The 21,024-nt window shown below is 40.0% G+C and overlaps 2 protein-coding genes across 2 annotated transcripts in view; one reads left to right on the forward strand and one right to left on the reverse strand.

Moving 5' to 3' along the window:
* The window catches only part of tet2 (tet methylcytosine dioxygenase 2), a 29,009-nt gene extending 16,302 nt beyond the window's left edge, over positions 1-12,707 (forward strand). Inside the window, exons 2-10 of the mRNA XM_083982216.1 lie at positions 2,966-5,974; positions 6,059-6,149; positions 6,250-6,343; positions 6,444-6,652; positions 6,985-7,135; positions 7,231-7,320; positions 7,629-7,766; positions 7,979-8,324; positions 8,517-12,707. Coding sequence (XP_083838342.1) covers positions 3,010-5,974; positions 6,059-6,149; positions 6,250-6,343; positions 6,444-6,652; positions 6,985-7,135; positions 7,231-7,320; positions 7,629-7,766; positions 7,979-8,324; positions 8,517-9,886 — 5,454 coding nt within the window. The 5' untranslated portion in view covers positions 2,966-3,009 and the 3' untranslated portion in view covers positions 9,887-12,707. The remainder of the gene's footprint in view (positions 1-2,965; positions 5,975-6,058; positions 6,150-6,249; positions 6,344-6,443; positions 6,653-6,984; positions 7,136-7,230; positions 7,321-7,628; positions 7,767-7,978; positions 8,325-8,516) is intronic.
* Positions 12,708-12,822: 115 nt separating this feature from the next.
* On the reverse strand, positions 12,823-19,346 carry ppa2 (inorganic pyrophosphatase 2). The gene is made up of 12 exons (XM_083982228.1): positions 19,082-19,346; positions 18,271-18,335; positions 18,102-18,146; positions 17,966-18,019; positions 17,018-17,137; positions 16,631-16,717; positions 16,388-16,514; positions 13,964-14,091; positions 13,708-13,793; positions 13,527-13,596; positions 13,384-13,423; positions 12,823-13,294 (listed from the first exon to the last, which is right to left on the reverse strand). Exons 1-12 carry the CDS (start codon positions 19,272-19,274, stop codon positions 13,272-13,274), a joined length of 1,038 nt encoding a protein of 345 aa, XP_083838354.1. The 5' UTR covers positions 19,275-19,346; the 3' UTR covers positions 12,823-13,271.
* Positions 19,347-21,024: the final 1,678 nt, after the last annotated feature.

Genomic DNA, 21,024 nt, shown 5'->3' on the forward strand with positions numbered 1-21,024 from the left:
CACACAGTGTTTAGCCGAATGTTTATGAACATAAATCATGAAAAGTAAAGTCCTTATATATTATTAAACTGGCCTCTTGAGGATCCATGAAATACATTTTTAAAAAATCAACCAACTCAACGGAAACTGTCCCTCCATGCCGAGTAATGGTGATGGTGATGAGTTGGAATCACAAACGTTTTAACATTAACTAATCAGTTATGTGAATGTGTAATTTTTAAGTAGCTGTATTTTTAAGTTCATTAGGATCTGGGCATTATCTATTTTACATCTGTTACATACTGTTTTTTGTCATTCATCATAAATGATTACAAGTTATTAATGGCTGATTAATAACAAATATTGCCTTAGTAGCTGCACACCGTTGGCTTTCATATTATATTACAATGACAATGGGTCATATAGTATTCAGAGTAGAGGGATAGTTGTGGTTCTGTGGTTGTATTTAGGAGAACAAATGCATCCTCTCATGTCTTCAACATACGTAGGAAAATAATGCTAAGGGAGAAGGTCAGCATGTTGGCAAAGCTGGCAGCCCATACTACTGCATTTGTTATTAATTTGCACAGCTAAATGGAAAATCTTTGTTAACGCCAGTGAACAGATTCAAAATCAGGTAAATAGACATATGTAGTAAGATAAAGATGTATGCAAGATACAAATGCATCTGTGGAAAGAGGAAGAGAGGTCAAATTCATTTAAATCACAGGTGTGTGATTTATCAGGACATCTGAATTTTTTTAATTTCCTGCCAACCATGAATCTGAATTGTCACTACAATCAGCTTCTCTCCCTCTGCTTCAACACCAAATCTTTTTCTTTAACACTAAACACTGAATCTGGGCGCCTCTCTGTGCTCATCAGCTGCCCATTCCTTTAGCATCTGCAGGAGAGTTGCTCATAATTATGATGGATTAGACTGCGGCTCTTTGTGCCTGCACACTGCAATTGTTTTGCAGATGCTGCAGATGTGACATGCATTAATAATGGAGAGCAGCAGACAGAAATCAATATTCTACTGGAATCACTGGAATCTATTTGCTTTTGGCAGAGAGAGAGAGAGAGAGAGAGAGAGAGAGAGAGAGAGAGAGAGAGAGAGAGAGAGAGAGAGAGAGAGCGCACAGGGGAAGCAAAATGAAGCATAAGCTTAGCTTGTTGCTCAACCTTCTATAGTGATCTTATTTTCCACACATCATTATTATTTATTAATACTACTTTGTCACTAGCCCCACAGCTCCAAAGTTATAAAAATCAAAAGCTAACTCTCAGTTTTCGTTTTAATTTACTAACATTTTCATGCACAATTTCAAGCCTGGAAATAGAGTTGAAAGTGAGACACAAGATTGCTGTATCATGTATTGTAAATTCTACATTTAATGTGTGGCTAATACAAGACTAATGTACCATCATTTAATTACATATCTTTGGCAGACGTTTTAACTGTTGAGGTGAAAAAGAAAAGAAAAAAAACATTCTGAAAAAAAAGTATTAACAGGATGATTAAGTCAGTGTGGGGGTGAGTTTGGATTCTGCACTCATTGCACAATGTGATAACAAAGGCCGCAAACTTGGGAACCAAATTGTATTTGCATATTTGACATCACAATGTAGTAAGGATGAGGAATACGTCAAGTGAACAGCTGACAAGCAGCCAACTCCTCCTCCCATTTACCATCTGGGGTATTAACCTTGCATCCTAGTGCCTTTAATCAACTAGACTTATGTTTTGTTAAATGTATTCTGTCTTTTGGTATTATAGCTAATGAGGCAGAAAAAAGTCTTCATTTAAATTTTACTCTATATTGCAAGTTACTTGAAACCAGTGCAAAGAAATGTTCCAGACACCTCTGCCCTAGATAATTTATGTGCATTTTAAATGGTGTATTGGTCTAGCCTTTTTTTCTTCCTTTTTTAATTTCCTCTTAGAAAGCATTCCTGGTGTTTCTATTTAAAATGATTGCCACAGTCTACTAATGTTTGAAGAGCAATGAAGTTTGATCGACATAACATTCCCGCTATGTTTTTTTTATCTAAGTACCGGTAAACTGGTTGATGGACATTTTTGCAAAAGGGAAAACAGGTGTTTAACTACATCACAGTCTTAGTGCTTCACCAATGTTCCCAATTCTAATCTGCAGAACATTTGTGCAGATCATTTATTTTTAAATTGTACTGAACATATAATACATAACAGGAAGTGACAGTTATCTGTTTTAGATAAGGGACTTCACAAGGAAACATATTGCCATGCAGTCTAGATATTGGCCACTGAAACTGTGACCACAAAACATGGTGTACATGTAGGACAGCCTTTGCTGAGCTGCCTATCTTGAATTCAGAATGGTGACTCACAGTCCACTGTTAGCCAAAATAGCCCCATGATAACCTCTAATCTGTATCCTCATCTCCTTACTCACTTTCTACTTGCTATCTGGTCTTCAGGTGGTTTAGGGATGAGGTCAGGGTGAATCTAATTCTATGACAGGATTGCATTCCCAGCTGATACACATTCAGAGCCAAGTGTAAACACATCTATGCTGACCTTCCTTCTGCCATACTCAAGAAGTGTAGTTGAAGTAGTATGTATGACAGTAATGAAACTAGTAGAGTTGGTGTTAAAGGACTTAGAAGGTGGGGCTAAACCACCACTTAATTGCTGATATTCTGGCACTTAAATTTGGAAAACTAGATCAAACTGTGTCATAGGGTTTGTCATAGCATGTGTACACTTCAAAGTTGACTGGTTGGTTCTACAACACATTTGCTTTTACACTATACTGTCTTTGTTGACACATGCATGACCAGAGCCCCAGTGCATCTTTATTGCTTCAACTGTGTACGGCATACACAAAAATATTGGTACAGCACTTTGTATTTGTAGTTTCAACATTATTGTATTTGACAACATAACTTCAGCTAATGGATGGTGTAACAAAATCTTTATTTCCAACTTTCTGCCTTGCAGGACGGACAGAGGGCAGCCCTGTGGATGGACTCTGAGCAGGCCAGATGGAAACAGAACAGGCCAGACATGAGACGGAAGAAAGTCTGATATTAGCACAATTTGGCACATCTCGCAACATCTCACACAAGTTACAGAATGGAGGCCAGACTTCAGAGGGAAATTCTGTGCAGATCACTGGGGATACGAACTGGAACCATTACAAGCCCAGCACAGGTGCCAACGCCATGAAGAGGCACAGGGAAAACTGCAACAGCCCTGCTTCAGGACAAGGGCAATTCGATCAAGGAGCCTACATGATGAATGGGGAATTGATGAATGGAGAATTGAAGCATGTACTTCCTGAGCAGTCCTTACCAGTCCACCAACCCAAAAAACTTAAAGTAGATTCTGATATTAAAGGAACTGTGGACATGAGCTCCAGTTTAGTGGACAACTTTCCTGAGTTGACAAAAACAGAATTTGAATGCAATGCCCCTCAGACAGATATTAATTTAGACAAGACAAACTGTAATTTTCAAAATGGCGATATTTTCTGTCTACCAAGGGGTAAACAAGGTTTGATTTCAAACGGTGCTATATCACCCCCCTCGACCATAGAAAGCACTCCAGGTGATCTCATACAGAAAAGCTTGTCTCAGTATTATCCTGAGCGAGTGTCAGTTGCACCACAAACATCTGGGTCACAACTTGATGCTGTTAATGGCTCACTGGCAAACAAGCTGCCCAGTGAAGGTGCTCAACCCTCATCTTTATCCTCAGGATTGCCCAATTCAGCTCAGATGCCTGACTCACAGCAACAGAAGTCTGGGGCATCTAGCAATGCTGATGGAGGCAAAACTTATAACTCTGTCAACTATATAGTGAATGGATACTCAAACAATTTTGGAGCAGACCACCAGCAGCAGCAACAACAACAGCAACAGCATCAGCAGCAACCACCTTCTTACTCTGGTCAGGAGCTGCCTCTGGGTCAGATGCCTGGTATGATCTCACCAACAAATACTGCCAATAACTCAAAACAACACCAGAATGGCCCACAGTGTTACCCGAATGACACAAACCCTCAAGGTATATATGTGAAAGCCAACCAGGAGTTTAACCAGAACTCTTTTCTCGAGCGCAGTGCTCCTCTACAGGCAGCAGAGGCAGGTGGATATAGACCCTTTCCCAACTCTGGGATACAGAAGATGGGGCAAAGTGAGGGACCTGGGTCTGGTCAGCACCAGCACCATGACACTGATGGGGGCCATCAGTATGGAATTCAACTCCAGAACTTTAAACAAAATGCTGGGAAGCCACATGGAGCTGAGAGTATGGGATCCATGGGGCCCAGTCTGCAGCAGCCACATCATGCTGGGTTAGAAAATGGGATGGAGAACGTATCCCAGCAGAGAGCCAACTTATCATGTTCGACACCCCACCAGGGAGGCTGGATAGAGCTGAACTCTTCACATTCGCAGCAGCAACCAGCAAGTGGCCCATCATCTCAGGCACAAGAGCAGGACATGTGGAGGGGCTTCTCTGCAAAGCCTCAGTCAGAGCAGCAGGCAGCTAACCATCAGGTTCATAGCCAGATGTTGGAGCCAAACCCAGCACAAAGATTCCAGACACAAGGAGTTTTCACAGATAGCAGCCAGGGGTCTAACAGCTTCCAGCAGCAACAACAGGACCGTCTCCCACCCCAAACACACTGTGCTCAAGCCCAGCACAACACTGCCCCTGAGTGGCAGCAATCAAATTCTAAAGCACCTCAAATGCAGCAGCCTCTACCCCAGAAAATGCCTGAGCAACATAACTTTCCCCAGAATCAGCGGGCAGACAGCCACTACCACTCACAGATGCAGTCAGAGCACTTATGTGAAGACCCTGACCTGCAGGATATACTGTCACCTGGGTTTTTACCAACACAGCAACAACAGCATTGTCATCTTCAGCGTCCACTGTCCCACCCACCACATTTTGAAGGGCAGCAACTAAAGTCTCCCAATTACAGACCTCACAGTCAGCCTCCGCCAGGTCAGCAGCAGCTTCAACCCAACCAGCTTCTTAAAAACATTTCAGCTCAATCCAACAACCAAAACATCCAGCACAGCAACCATACAACATTCAGTTACAATAACTCAATAGAAACACAACAATTACAACAACATCAAAGGCAGTATCCACCTAACTCAGGCAGCAACAACCTCAAGCAATTTCAACCACAGCGGCCTAACAACCACTGCCACCAGCCCAACCACACAGACTTCCCCAAGACCTCTACACAGTCACAACCTCACTTACCACAAGGTGCGTTAAACCAACAGGTTTCAACACAGTTGTATCCTAAAGCTGAACAGCAGCTGAGGACGTCATGCACTCAGTTCCAAAGGGGACCTCAACTACCTCTGAGACCTGCAAGTCCCCATGGAGACTTTCAGAGGCATGCTCTGCGTATGCACCTGTTACAAAGGCAGGAGCGCCAGGGCCCTCCTCAACCCCCTCAGAGCACTAGTGACCCCAAACATGGCCTGAGAGCTGTGAAAATGGAAAACGGACCTAGATTTGACTTGTCAGGTTCACAACAGCAGGAGCAGCAGTTACAGATGCGAGCAGAGGCAAGCATGGGTGGAGTGCAAGTCAAGCAGGAGAATCAACAATCTCTGTGCACTCAAAGTAATAGGCAGGCAAGCATCTTAGCCTCTATGGAAAAAAGCCTCAACCAGTACCAGCTTTCACCTGTGTTTGATAAGAAACCTATCCTCATTAATGCAGCAAATAAGGTCAAGGTGGAGTCATCTGGGTCTGTTACAATCTTGTCAACCAACACTGACCTGGGTGGAGTGGAATCTACTGCAGCTGCCTCAACCACAGTAGCTCTTAAAAAACAACCTGTTTCCACCCCTAAGAAGGAACACCTCCTACAGAGCTTTATGGACTCTCCTATGAAGCTACTAGATACACCTATTAAGAATCTACTGGACACCCCTATGAAAACACAATATGACATTGCATCCTGTCACTGTGTTGGTAAGTCACCATAAGGTTGTTTCTAAAAAATCACTGAAACGTTGGGTGTGTAAATATTAACGAAAATTCTTTTGTGATATTTAGAACAAATCAGTGAAAAGGATGAAGGTCCATACTACACTCACCTGGGGTCAGCCCCTACTGTTCCTGGTATACGGGAGCTGATGGAGAAAAGGTTAACCACAAATTTGACCTCTTGAAAAATTACTGTAAATATGGACCACTGTGTACTGTTGTACTTGTGTTTATTTTAATGCATCTATTCTGCTTTAAAGATCTGGTCTAACTGGCCCTGCCATCAGGATTGAGAAAGTTATATACACCGGCAAGGAAGGAAAAAGTACACAGGGGTGCCCCATAGCCAAATGGGTGAGAATAATTTTCATTCGATTGAAGGGAAGTCAGAAAATCAATTGATCTTGTATTTGTATCTACATGTGCACATAATACAATACATGTCATCTCTCAGGTGATCCGTCGATCCAGTGAAGAAGAAAAGCTACTGGTTCTGGTGCGGCAACGCAATGGTCACACATGCGATACAGCCTGCATCATTGTGGTACTCCTGGTCTGGGAGGGCATCCTGCCCAGCCTGGCTGACCGCCTCTACCTCGAGCTAAGTGAGAGTCTCACAAAGTATGGAGCCCACACCCAGAGACGCTGTGCTCACAATGAGGAGTAAGTGATACCATTGCAGAACTCAAATCTGGTGAAATGGGTTACAGTATTTTGTTGTAATCAATGACAGAAACTAAGAGGATACAATAATTGTCCTCATTCACCAGATCTAAAATGTTATTTACCCAGTTCAAGCCTGTCATGTGTGTATGCCAAATACACAGAAAAGCATTTAGTTGTAAAATGTAGGTATTGAAAAGAAATTATTTCTAACCATTCCTTGTTTCTTTGCAGCAAGTTGATTTCCAATTTGATGTTCAGTCATCAGTCTTGGCTACCAGTGAATTATTGGGCAACAATGACGCATTTCCATTTTTGTCTTTCCACTTTAGGAGGACCTGTGCGTGCCAGGGGTTAGATCCAGAAGCCGCTGGGGCATCTTTTTCCTTTGGCTGTTCTTGGAGCATGTACTACAATGGTTGCAAGTTTGCCCGGAGTAAAATCCCAAGAAAATTCAAACTACTTGGGGATGATGTGAAAGAGGTATTTCATGTAGTTTTAAAATATTAGTTTGAGTGTGCACTTTTATATAATAAGTTTATAAAAGTTACTTACAATGGCCAAATTTTGTTTTTCAGGAAGAGAGACTGGAGCAAAACTTTCAAAATTTGGCAACCCTATTGGGTCCCTTGTATAAAACAATGGCACCTGAGGCTTATGGAAATCAGGTGAGTATATAAATTTATTCCAGCCCTTTTCAAATTTGTTATGATTTAGAATCAGAAAAAACAAGATAAAAAATAAGAATATATAATAAAATAGTATATTGATAAGTACAACTAAATAACATAGGTAAACTTACAAGCAAGTATTCATCATCTAAGTTGATCCTTATAATGTGAATAGGAATTTCTGAGAGTAAAAAGATGATGAATCAGTTTAATCAAGAAAAAAAAAGATTTCTTATATTGTTTAGTGACCATCACACATTCATTATGTTTTATTTAAATATATGTCCTGCGATTCCTGGACACAGGTGGAGCATGAACACAGGGCAACAGATTGTCGTCTGGGGCGCAAAGAGGGCCGTCCCTTCTCTGGGGTCACTGCTTGCATGGACTTCTGTGCCCATGCTCACAGAGACCTCCACAACATGCTGGGTGGCAGTACTGTGGTAAGCATATTCTGGGAAATGTGTCTTTTTTAGTATATTGTATTTGTCTAACACTGGAATGGAAACCATGACTTCAAATGCACATGGAGCTATGCTGTAATGTCCCATTGAAGCATGGTTTTGCACGAGAAATATGAATAGAAATTGTAGAATTTTATATTTTAGGTCTGTGCCACTTCAGACAAAAAGTATTTAACATTGTGTATTTCCAGGTGTGTACATTAACAAGGGAGGACAACCGACAGATTGGAAAGATACCAGATGATGAGCAGCTCCATGTCCTACCTCTTTACAAGGCTTCCAACACTGATGAATTTGGCAGTGAGGAGGGTCAGCAAGAGAAAATGAAGTCAGGAGCCATCCAAGTCCTCAGTGCCTTCCGCCGCCAGGTGCGCATGCTTTCAGAGCCCGCCAAGTCTTGCCGGCAAAAGAAGCTGGATGCTAAGAAGGCAGCTGCCAATAAGAATGCCATGCTGGACAGCTCTAATGATAAAGCTGTACTGGCCAAGTCAAAAGCTGGCACTTATGAGAACACCACTCACAGCACTCATATGGCAGGTAAGGCAACATTTGTTCTGATGGTTTAGCCATGACATCAAAAAAAAACTCCATACTGCCAATATACTAATATAATGAATAATAATAATAAAATAATGAAAACTCCAAGACCAATTGCAAAAAGTGACACTTGAGGGATTGGTAGTTTTGCAACGACTGAGACTTTAACACTTTCAATGTTTTGTTTTCTAGGACCTATTCCAGGTGCTCTGGGAGCAACTCTAAAGCCAGGTCAGCCAACACATCCCCTTGGGGCCCATCCTCAGCAACTACACCAACAGCAGCACCAGAGCATTCTTCCCCCTTATCCTGGCTCAACAAATGCAGCCAGCTACACCAGATTTCCTAATCACCCCGGGTCTTTTCCAAGCACTTCCAGGCCAGGCAACATGTATTCCCCTCAGCCACCAACACCAACAAGCCCTTATCCCTCCCCACTCCATGTACCAAACTCTTACATGAATGGATCAAATCGGCAATACCCAGGCTATCAATGTAATGGAGGAATGCCCCTTGAGACTTATCATCCATACTTTGCTTCAAACCCAAAGCACCTGGACATGTATAGACAACAGCGACCACCGCTTTACTCAGAGCAGCAGTATGGTGTACATCAACGCTATGAGGTCAATTATCCGCCAAGGTACAGTGAACCAGGTTTACAGGTAAATGGTTACAATGCCTGCAGCGTGAGGCCAGTACACCCCATGAGACCATACACCCCTTATGGTCCTAATGGAACCTCAGAACCCCAGTTCATGGACCCGCTCTCAAGAGGACCCTCAGCCCATGGAGGTCTGGATTATGCAGCTGCTGTGAGCAAAGGCAATCAGTTTGGAGGGTACCCAAATCCATACCTCTCTCGGAGCCCTCAAATCTTAGCCCCTGGCAAAGATCCTTTCCATATGCAAATAAAGACAGAAATGGGCATGCCTGGTCCACAGATGCTTTCTTCTCAGTTAAGTGGTGGGTGCTTAAACCCTGAGACACAGTCAGGATTAGCTTTGCCTAATGGAAGTGTCATGGGCTCTGGTATAAAGCAAGAGCCTGGAACACCACAGACACCCACAACACCACAAAAACCAGAGATGTGGTCAGACAATGAGCACAATTTCTTGGACCCTGATATCGGTGGTGTGGCAGTGGCACCTAGCCATGGCTCGGTCCTGATTGAGTGTGCAAAACGGGAGCTCCATGCCACAACACCCCTTAAAAATCCAGACCGCAATCACCCAACACGAATCTCCTTGGTCTTCTACCAGCACAAAAACATGAATGAGGCCAAGCATGGCTTGGCACTATGGGAAGCCAAGATGGCAGAGAAAGCACGTGAGAAGGAGGAAGACGCAGAAAGGAATGGTGGCGAAGGGACACCTAGCAAAGGCAAGAAGGGGGTGAAGCGGGAGCATACAGAGTCATCAGAAAGTACCGGGGAACCCCCTTTCAAGCGTTTTATCCAGGCACTAATGGAGGGGTCCTTGTCCAGCACAACAAACACCTATGTCAGTACATCTCCATACGCCTTCACAAAGGTCACAGGGCCTTACAGCCGGTTTGTGTAGAAAACATTCTTGTTGTAGAAAATTGAAGGTGCTTTATTTATGACGACCACAACTGCCACTGGCCTCATCTAAACACTCCTTCCAATCCATAAGATTAACAACAGTGTTGCATAGAAAAAGGAGCCTGTGATCAGATGACATACAAATCACCTTTCACATCAGGTGTTTCACCTCTTTAACAATCAAGCTTTACTAGTTCACCCTACCAAGGATGTATTTATTTTTGTTTGGCAACTTTTGCAAGATACACACTGTCAAAATCTCTGGTGCTTTTAGTGACATAAGGAGCTATTTTTACTGGAAACAAGGTTTCATTTTTGGTGGCTTTATTTTTCTTACAAAAATTTGGAGATGTAATCTTGGCATAAAACACTGACTTTGAAAATGACAACATTTGTGGTGCTAAAATGTGTGCTTATTACCATTTTGTTTATGCAAGGCCTTCGCACTATAACCATAACACACTCAGTGACACTCAATGACTTTGGTCAAACGGACACTGAAAATATTACCCATCACTGTCAAATCATCAGCATCATTTTGGCAAGTCGGTGTGTCTTAGAGCACTTTTTGATATTGAGAGTTAAATGTTTTAGAAATACCTTCATAAATCATAAAATCTGGTTATTGCTGTACTGACAGCAATGGATTTCCTAGCATCACTAAACTTAAATTGACGAGTTTATCACATATGGTTATATGAGCAATCATGAAACAGCTAAGTTCATGCAAAAAGATTTTTTTAAACTATTGTGATGGTGCTTCTTTCACTTTCCTGTCAATTATACTGTAAATTGAGCCATTCTAATGGTGCATTTTTAACATTTTGAGGAAAAAAAATTCCATGTTTGTGTGATTTTAGTTCTTCCAGGTTCTCTATGTTGTGAGCAACTGTTTTTAATGTTCCTTACATAGGTTCATTGAACAAACCTGGATTGTGAATATTACATGTAGTTTTATGTATGTTGTGCTTAGTAAATGTGCTTTTGATACACTGAGGAACATGAAACAGGGTAAGCTCAGTGTCAGTTTCGGAGGGCAGCTGGCTTGCTGTGGGGTCTTTAATTATTGTAAGATAAACAGGTGAGATTTGTACAGTAAATTAATTTCCCTTTTTGGAATTACTGTTATAGATTTTGTGTTGTAAAGAATGCTAACAGCCTATTTCATTGTTTTTCTTGAGTTTCAACTGATTTTATTTCATAAGGTGCTATTCAACCTACTAGAAACATACAATGTGAGACTCTTTGGGCAGTGAGAAGGCTTTTAAATAATGTACAGTACAAACCTGTCATATACCTCAAAACTAGTTTGGCAATAGGACTATAACATATTTTTCTTCCTTCCTTTGTATATTACTTTCAAAATGTTAAGAACGGTTAAACTTAAGGCCACCAAAAGGCGTAAAAGTTCATTTCTTACTTTCTTATCAATCTAGCAGAAAGTATTACCTGAACTTGAATTGTGATGTTACTGTAAAATCAGGGACATTTTCAACTAATTTTGTGTACATCTTCATCGCCTGTGTTCGTCTTGTTATATTTCTCATTCAGGGACTTGCCATTGCATCCTGAATCCCAATATGATTCTTGTCTTCTCCACACACAAAAAAACTTTTTTTGTGAGGAAACAGATACTTTCCTGCAATTCTTTACTTATATTTTAGCTAATAGGATGGTGGTATCCTTTAAAACGTAATTTGAACATATATGCACTGAGTTGATTAAAGGGAAAGTATGATATTGACTAAGTATAAAGTAATGCATTTGCTTTCACTATGAGACAAGACCAGGGCAATGATTAATGTAGTTGCACATCTTTGTGCCTGTGTATAGTTAAATTTATTTATAACCACTAAGCAATTGTATAGTGATTTTTCTTCCCTGTCTATCTGATTTAATTAATGCGTTATATAATGGAATGACTGTCATGTTATAGTAAGAACTCACCCCACTCAAAAATATACATTTTCTGAAAGCACTTCATTTCTTTTTCAGGAAAAAAAATGTGTAATAAAGAATTGCAAAACATTTTATTTAAACAGATTGTAAATGTGTTTAAAAAAATAATAAATTATGTCACATTGTACATACCAAGAATTGGTATTGCAGGAATACAATTCATTCTTTGATGTATGTTCTTCTTCTGTCAAACTGACCCACAGCTCCTCTATCAGCAATCCTCATCATATCTTAAAATACCCATTTTACCCGTTTCAGGTTGAGAGAATGATCATGGTTAGATTATCCAGGAAGTCTTTGTAAATACTACACTCACTGTCACAGCAATGTTTACAGTCATAGTATCCTGTTAGCTCAGACATTAGAAGGTCTAGTTTTTTTTAACTGTTCCAATTTTGTAAAATAAATCTACATAAAAAATGTTGAATTTCATTGTACAGGACCCAGCTACAGTAGCAGGTTGTGGTTGAGAAAGCCGAGGTGTCTAAGATATAGCGGGTTACAAGCATAGCCATACTTGAAGATGCTTCAGAGTGTTTCTGAGTGAGTCAACATTACTTGAATGACTTTCTGGGCTTAACTAGTGCACTACACGTGCTCAGCTCAAAGGTTAAGCTAGCAGTTGATACACACTTGGTTTTTTTGCAGTTGGACACTAAAGGTATAAAAAAAATGTGCAACTTTTTGCCTGTCATTTTATTTTTTAAGGCTTTCCTAGTTCTCCTGAAGTTTGGTATGCTACAAAAAAATGGAATTAAGGATGGGTATTAATACTGTAAGTATTGTAATGTACTGAATGCAGTTTATTTGAAAGCTGTTTATTATATCATTCCTGATATTGCTGAGATGTGGGTGTTTTTCTAATAAAATTTATATTTATTTAAAGCAATCTGATTTGTTACTCCAAGTTAATACTAATATCTAAATTCTTTGTGTCATTGTCCACATGTTGAAGCTTTTAGAATTGGTTACTATGGATAAAACAAGACATGTTGTAATGTTCACACCTTCATTTTATTATTTATCCAAACAAGAAGAAATTGTTTAATTGTTACAAATGATCTGTGTGTGTGGTTGCAAATTCAAACTGATTATGTTTTAAAGGCAAATTAGAACACAGTCCTAATGTGAAAGACTGGAACTAGATAAAAACACTTCAATACATATATAAAACAATTACAATGTAATATAAAGAGGACCGTTGTATGGTTAGTCTCAATGTTTACTGGCTCATTATGCCAATATTGGGCTGAATCCTTTTATTCTTTTTTCTCTTTTAACAAATTCCTGGATGGAAAATATAGATGGCACTTTGTATGGCTGAGATTTGAGTCCTTACCAAAAATAAACCCAATTGTATACAAGAAATGCAGCATTGTAGTATGTAAAATATTTTTGTCCATTTCCGTATCATCCTTGAAGTTTCAGAGAAAATGCCATTTGTCCACTGTACAAGAAAAAAATGACATTAAAATATAAGCACTGAGCCCCAAGACACCTCAAATAAAACAAATTCAGTGCAAGTCTTTTACTTACCCTCTGGAGACACAGGATGCGGGCTGCCGAATGCTGGGGCCTGTGGAGTCACAAAATACATGTGAAAATTACCAAACCTAACCCCTGCACAGTTTTATATCTTGTTGTGTTTGCTAGCATCAACAGTCTGTGGAAGTTCTCACCGACTGGACCACATCTCTGGCCTCATCTGCACTGCATTTCAAAGGGCTCTCACGGCAGGAGATATTTTTGCTAAGCAGAGGAATTGTCAAAAATAAAGAAAAAAATGTTACTACTGTTCATGACCTTGACAATGTTATATGCACACTACACACTGCAGGTGCTTTACGTCTACTAACTTACCATTCAATGCCTCCACTATTTGTTTGCTTTTGCACTAGTGCCCTCCAGTGCTCATGGGTGGACTTAATGATCTCAATTGCAAAGTCCTATAAGAAAGGAACAAGAACATCAGGAGAGGACCCCATTTAGATTTCTTAGAGAGCAATCCATTTCAAGCAATTCACTTCTAACCACTAAAACCACACTGGACTGCAATCCCTCCTATACCAACTGCCATGGCTTATCTGTGTATCTAGTGTTACAAAGGTCTCAGTACCTTGTCTTTGAATTGTCCATCGAATCCAAATTGGTTCTCAGGCTTTCCATCAGGCACCTTATATTTCCTAAACCAGTCGACAGTGGCCTCTAAATGACCAGGTCGACTCTTGCGGACATCCTCTATGTCTGAGGAAACAAAAGAATTCAATAGAATAAGGATGGAGGGACAAATATTTGTTTGGTGTGAATTAGATATGAATCGGTACTCCATTTATACTTGGTACAAGGTGAAAACAGAAAATATTTAGTGATTACAATAGGACAAAGCAGGTTACCAAGAGTCTGTCATTTATCTTAATTATTTTGTATCTATGTCTGTCTCTCATTTTTCATTTTCCTGATACTCTAGCTCTACTCGGACACTGAAAATGTCCCCATTGTAGGACTGATAAATGGATTATCTTATTTTATGTTAGAACATTTTTACTTGATCAAAAGGTTAGCGCTGCTCAATTATGGCAATGCAGGGACAAGGTTGCAGCTGATGTAAACAATGCAAATTAGGTGTGAGGCTAATACACACCATAAGTTTTGGAGAGAAAGGTTTGATGTAAATAAAACTATGTTGACAATAAAATATCCACAGGCTGTTGGACTGAAGTTACTGTCAGGGCTGCCAACAATCTCAAAGGGCTTCTGTGTTGGATCTATAAATATATTTTTCCAAATTCAATTATTGAACCACACAGAGTTGTGGAAACTATGCATTACTTTATACAGGGTCTCTGCAGGTTTCACCAGCTCAAATTTAAGACTTTTTAAGACCTTTTTAAGACCATTATGGATGAAATTTAAGACCTATCATGACAAATAAAAAACGTACAAAAGAAATGCGGAGTCACAAAACTAGAAATTGATTGCAATATATAAGTTGCGTGTTAGGCTTGTTTGTAGTTGAAAAAAATACATTCAATAAAGCACAATGAAGTGTCGCAGGAGCATCTAAAGTAAACTATTTGGGGGCACAAAAAGAAATTGGGGAGTGAAATTAAAAATGTTTATGTAACACATTATTTATTTAATTCACTGGCAACCAGCAGGCAGATGGCTTTAAGCCTTGAATAATGTTAAGGGTCACACGTGACCCCTTTTTACATTGGAGAACAGTAAAAACACCAACACTTCCCCTTTGGCCTGAAATGTGATGACTTCTAAATGTGACCCAGAATAGACAAACATGGAAATATTTCAACTTCTTTGATCAACAGACACGAGCCACAACCTGTTCTGTATTATGACCAGCACAATATTTGACACATGAAGTAAATAAATTGGCTTTTGGTCAGCCCTATATATTATGGTATTAAATAATGCTTGAATAAATGTGAACTACCGTAAATTCCGGACTATTAAGCGCACCAGCTAAATTTTAAAAGTAAATAGATTTTGTACATATATAGGCCGCACCTGAATATAAGCCGCAGGTTTTTCATGTTGTAACATGAGACACAGAAAGACAGTACACGGAAGATGTGTGGAACTATACAAGTCCGCTCGCTTTTCCGCTGTTTTGGTTACGCTCCTAGCCATGTGCATTTGTTGACAACGAAGCCGGCGAAAAATCAATAAATGGAGCGGTGGATAACGTTACATAACATACGCGTGTGTGTTTGTGTAGTACCGTCATGAACAAAAGATTATGGGTTACGGAGCGCGTTTGTGTTGCGGTGCAGCAGAGACGAGAGCTGGGACACCAGCGACCAGGTTTTCAGCCGTGAGACGCCAGGTGAAGACAGAGAGCCTCCGTTCTCACTCGTAACAAGTCATGTAGCGCAAAACCATCACAATTATTCCGGAGGCACCAACACGGCATCAACACAGCACCAACAGACAGTAACATGACTGGTTAGAAAATAAAACACTGCACCAAAACGCAAAATTAGTGTCTTCTTCGGCGCATAATCCTTCCCCACATGTCTGTCTCACTAGCGCTTCCAGCTAGAGCGCCTCCCGGAGGCCGTTAGCCAGTAAAAATCTATAAATTAGCCGTATCGTTGTACAGGCCGCAGGGTTCAAAGCATGAGAAAAAAGTAGCGGCGTATAGTCCGGAAATTACGGTACATCTTTTTATTTAAAAATGCTCGCCCATGCTCGCCCATGGTGGGCAAAAGAAAATTTAAGACCTGTCTAAAATTATTTAAGACTTGAACACAATAATTCAACAAATTTAAGACATTTTAAGGCCTAAAATTTAGATTTTCAAATTTTAGACTTTTTTAGACTTTTTAAGACCCCGCGGATACCCTGTTATATGAACCTTTACCTTCGTACTTAATTGTCTTGGTATGCAAGTTCTACATATAATTAAACTTTCCTTGACTCATGATCATGCCATGTCTGCCGGACAAAATATCTTAAGGGCAGAACATAGATCAGTGAAAGGTAGTTCCGAAATGATGATTGTTGATATGATCACACCCACTATTTAGGTTTTTGGCATCTGGGTCCTTTGTATTGATGGCAATGACCTTCCAGTCCATTTCTCCTTCATCAATCATGGCCAAAATGCCGAGCACTTTCACTTGGATTAACTGACCTGGAGAGCACACCTGGGCAAGCCAACAAAGTACCAATTAATAGTTGATCAATTGATGACACTATACCAAAAATTATCTTTGAAAAATACATTCAAAAAACACCTCAAAATGATAAAAAGCAATCTTACCTGAGTGCCAATGTCACAAACATCAATGGGATCATTATCGCCGCAACACTTGGTTTCTGCATCCATATGATTTGGGTCCTCCCATGTCTTTTGCAGTTCAAACAGTTCAAAAATAAATACATTTCTCAAAAAAAAAGCATTGAAATTGACAACTGAGTGACTGAATAAAAATGTTGTTACTCAATACACTCATAAGCTTAAACAACAAGACAAAACGTTGAGCATGAATGATGAAACTGGAGAGCACCTAATTAATTTCATGGCATTTAAATTGCCACATTGTTATTTGTCAGTTGTGATCAAGATTGGAAATCAACACAAAGTTGTGATGATAGAAATAACCACAAACACTGACAGCTTAATGTCACCTGGACTCAGTTTCCTCACCTGAGGGAGTGCGCCATAGTTCCAGATGTAACCTTTATGGGGAAATATGTTGGCAACATATCGAAGCTTCCCTTTCTTTACGTCTTGTTTAATCGGATTCAGTGGTTCCTTTGTTGCAATCTAGGAGGTAAAGCGATAACATAAGTGTAAGCAAATGCTCCGCAGTAACATCTCTCTCTCTCTCTCTCTCCCTCCCTCCCTCACATCTGGAGCCGCAGAGTGCAAAAGCTTCACAGGTGTGAGAAATTGGCAATCAGGCCTGAGCCTCCTCAGACTGTTCGGACCAGGGGTCAGGGTTCGGAGACCGACCGAGGCGGAAGGAGAAAAACTGAGTTTGGATATTGTGCTCTAAGGGCAGAAATCTTGTTATGTTAAAGGCATAGTTCAACACTGCCATAATCGCTATAGATTTAGGAGTAGGTTCATTACCTTTAATTGTCGGTGCAAGCTATTTAGCCTATTCTAAAAACAACATGCATCCACAATTAAAGGTAACGAACCTACTCCTAACACTATGGGATTATGGCAATGGGCCAATTTGCAAAACTGTTGAACTATCCCTTTAAGACAATTCAGCAGAGAGTTTTCCTGCTCTTTCCGACTAACAATCTTCACCCAGGTTATTTATGTACTATTACATAAGTGTCCATATGTCTATGAATTTTGAGTTTCTGTGCATATTTTCAACACTCAAAATGTTTGCTGATTCTTGCTAGCAGGCCTCAGGCTCCCTCTTTTTTCACTAACATACTAGCTAACATAGCATCAGACCACTATGCTAAATAATCTATAAGCCACACTAAAACTAGAAATGTGAATTCAATGCGAGTCATCCTTTACTGAGGTAGTAGAAATAGTGGTAGAAGCAGTGTGGCAGAAATATAATAATCAGATTATTTATTATAAGAATTGGACAGTGCATCCATAGTGTGCTAAGTCTATGCTTACCTCCATTTTAGCATTTGACCATCGAGGTACCTCCACAACCATATTATAGAGCACCTGAAAATAAAGTAGAGAGCTATATAGCCTACAGTTTCATTGTGAATGAAAAAGTGAAATAAAACATCAAATTTGACAGTACCTCGTTTTCATTGTTCTTAGGTTTTTTGGCTGGCACACCATTGTCCTATCGAGAGAGAGAGAAAGAAAAAAACGTTAAAAATGTCCGCAAGTTTGACCATACAGTTTTGGATTTTCTGCTGCACTTATTAGGACACTTAAACGGCTACTTCCACTATCAGAAGACTTACCTCTTCCGTGTCTGCTATAAGTGGAATGTCATGGAAAGGTGAAACGTATTTCCCTTCAGTGGTTTCTACAAAGAAAGAAAACAGTAAATAAACAAAAGACTGGGAGACTGAGATCATACCACAAATATCATAAATTTCTTTATCTCTAGTCATTTCAGGATCTAGTCTTGAGCACCTCTGCAGCATCTTTTACGAAAACTCCTTTGCCATTGATAGATAAGGGATGCAAGCTGTGAAACTATTTTGGTGAAGTATTTTCACCTTGTTACAGTTTTTGCCCAGTGGGAAGAAAAGCTTTTCACCTCACACACAATAACAAGTAGCTTTAAAAAAAAAAAAAAAAAACAGCAATTGACACACGAATCATTCAGCCCCTGGACATTTATAAAAGTTTAATTCAATTATTTTATCTGCAATCTTTGCAATTCAATAACTTTATCTGGCCTGTTTTATGTCTACGGTTTTATAGGGGCGTGTGCTTGTGTGTGTGTGTGTGTGTCCCGACAGTGTCCACGTGACCACAAAACAGGAAGTAAAACAACGTGAAAATAACACCTTTTCTCCCTTTTTGCTTATGAAGTAGGCTACTTTAACATACTGGAAACCGACCTCTGGTACGAACACACCAAGAAAAACCCTGCACATGGACAAAGGTCAAGCGTTTACCTTGAGGTGGAGCCAGGGGTTAGCCTACCTGTCGGGACACTGGATCTCAGTGCTACACATAGGTGCTACACCGTTATACCATGACATGCACGGGGTTATAGGCTACAGTAAATGACTTCTACCACACTGACGGTGATTGACTTACTAAAATAAATCCGGTAGTCAGTGGAATTGGGGCGTCCTCTCTCCTCCGTTTGATAGTGCATCGTTTTTCTCAAGTAATAAAGATGAGGAGCAGCTGCTGCTTGTGTGACGAGTTTGTTTCGAGAGGCAGAAAATGGGCCGAAAACAGTCACCAGGCGGCCAGCCGAAAAGCGCAGCAGCAGCAGAGGTCTCATTATACACACACACACACTTCTTCCTCTCCTCGGTTCCTACTTCCCGTCCTCCACCTCCGCCGCAGCCAGATCCCAAGCGTTAAGTCCGCCTTATTGAAACTGGGTTTCCGGTTGAGTGAATTTCCAAATAAAAGCCAACGATAAATGATACCGAGCTAAAACAGGTTGTCTCAAAACATTCATATTTTTATTCCATCCATATTTTTTCCATAACCTTTTGTAGCAAAAGCAACAGATTTTGTTAGGCTATGCCACTATAGTAGACCTGAACAGCCTACTTAGCTTTTTACAGGGTATTAATATCGTACTTTTATTTTGATAACACAATCGATACAACCGGAAGTCACGTTGTTTTTCCTATGCTAACTTGAAGATGGTCATATGGTCTACTTACTATGTGCACTCTTCATTTTACTGCCATCTAGCCTCATTTGAGTCAGTGTAAATCTTTATTGTCATATATACTGAAGACAGCGTCACACAGTACAATGAAATTCTTACTCCATGATAATACCTCCGGCAACATTATAAAAAAAAAAAAAAAAGTAATAATAACAACAACACTAATTAAAATAACAACAATGGATAAATAAATAGTGCAAGAGCAGTTATAAATAGATAATGTAAAACAATAAAATGCAAATGCAGCTAAAGTGGCATAGGGCAATCTGCAGAGGTAGGGGGCAGGGGCAGTGGGAGGGTTTTGTTCAGGAGTCTGACAGCTTGGGGGAAAAAGCTGTCCTTCAGCCTGGTTGTTCTGGCTGCTAGGCTCCTGTATCTTTTCCCGGATGGCAGGAGCTCGAACAGTTTGTGTTGTGGGTGGGTGATGTCTTTTATGATTTTGTGAGCCCTCCTGAGAACTCTGGTGTTATTGATGTCCTCCAGTGTAGGCAGTGCTGTCCCAATGATCTTATGACTATCACTGAATGACCCCTCCCACCCTTTCCTTTCCTTTTCAGTAAACAAGTGAAAATTGTGGCAATGTATTTTCAATCCTACTATTGAAACAAAGATATGATATGCACTACTTTCTTGTGACCCTTTAAAAAGAAAAAGAAAAGGCTAAAACACATGTAAGACAGATAGCCTACTATAAACACATGAGTAGTTTTCCACTGTGAATGAAGAACTGAGCACCTTTGTCGTCCATCTTGAGACCTTCCATAAAAGTCACTTTTGCTTGCTTACTTTTTTACAGCCTTAATGGATTCGATGGCAATAATCTCAACAATACATCACAGGATCAAAGTCCGTATCTATTGTGCCATAAACAAACACACACACCCCAGCGACTTTGATGTGTTTTTGTTGGCCTCTATTTAAACAAATGACACATAGCCTACATCAGCAGCTATAAAAAGGTAGGTTTATTAAAACCTTAAACTGCACGCTTGCCTTTGATACTGTTGCCTTAAGGTTTTAATGTTTCTGTCCAAAATCCCATTCATTGCGTGTCTCCACTACCAGTGCAGTTTTGACCGGTCTCACTGAAGCTAGTAGCTAGCCTAGAGGACAAGAAAAAATTTCATGCTCAAGTGACCAGCAGTAAAAGTTTATGGCTTTAAGGGATAGGTGTGTTTTTATTTTCCCTCATCCTATTCATTGATCCCGCCTGCATCTTTCCCTCCAAAAGTATAGCCTATACTATCTCTTTTTTTATTTTGTCTCAATAAAAAAGCAAAATACATGCTGATAGCATTTCTTACTTTTAAAATCTTATTAACTTTTTTTATTGTTGGTTGAAAACATT

This window comes from Trachurus trachurus (assembly GCF_905171665.1).
Source record: "Trachurus trachurus genome assembly, chromosome: 1".
NCBI lineage: Eukaryota > Metazoa > Chordata > Actinopteri > Carangiformes > Carangidae > Trachurus > Trachurus trachurus.

Bases quoted from the DNA above. Each gene is read 5' to 3' on its own strand.
- ppa2 (XM_083982228.1), bottom strand. From the start codon at position 19,274: ATGAGACCTCTGCTGCTGCTGCGCTTTTCGGCTGGCCGCCTGGTGACT. The intron at 14,092-16,387 runs GTGGGTGTGATC...TTGTTTCCTCAG, and splicing joins AGATGCCAAAAACCTAAATA to ACATAGAGGATGTCCGCAAG. The intron at 13,424-13,526 runs GTGAGAACTTCC...GTGACTCCACAG, and splicing joins CCAGAGATGTGGTCCAGTCG to GCCCCAGCATTCGGCAGCCC.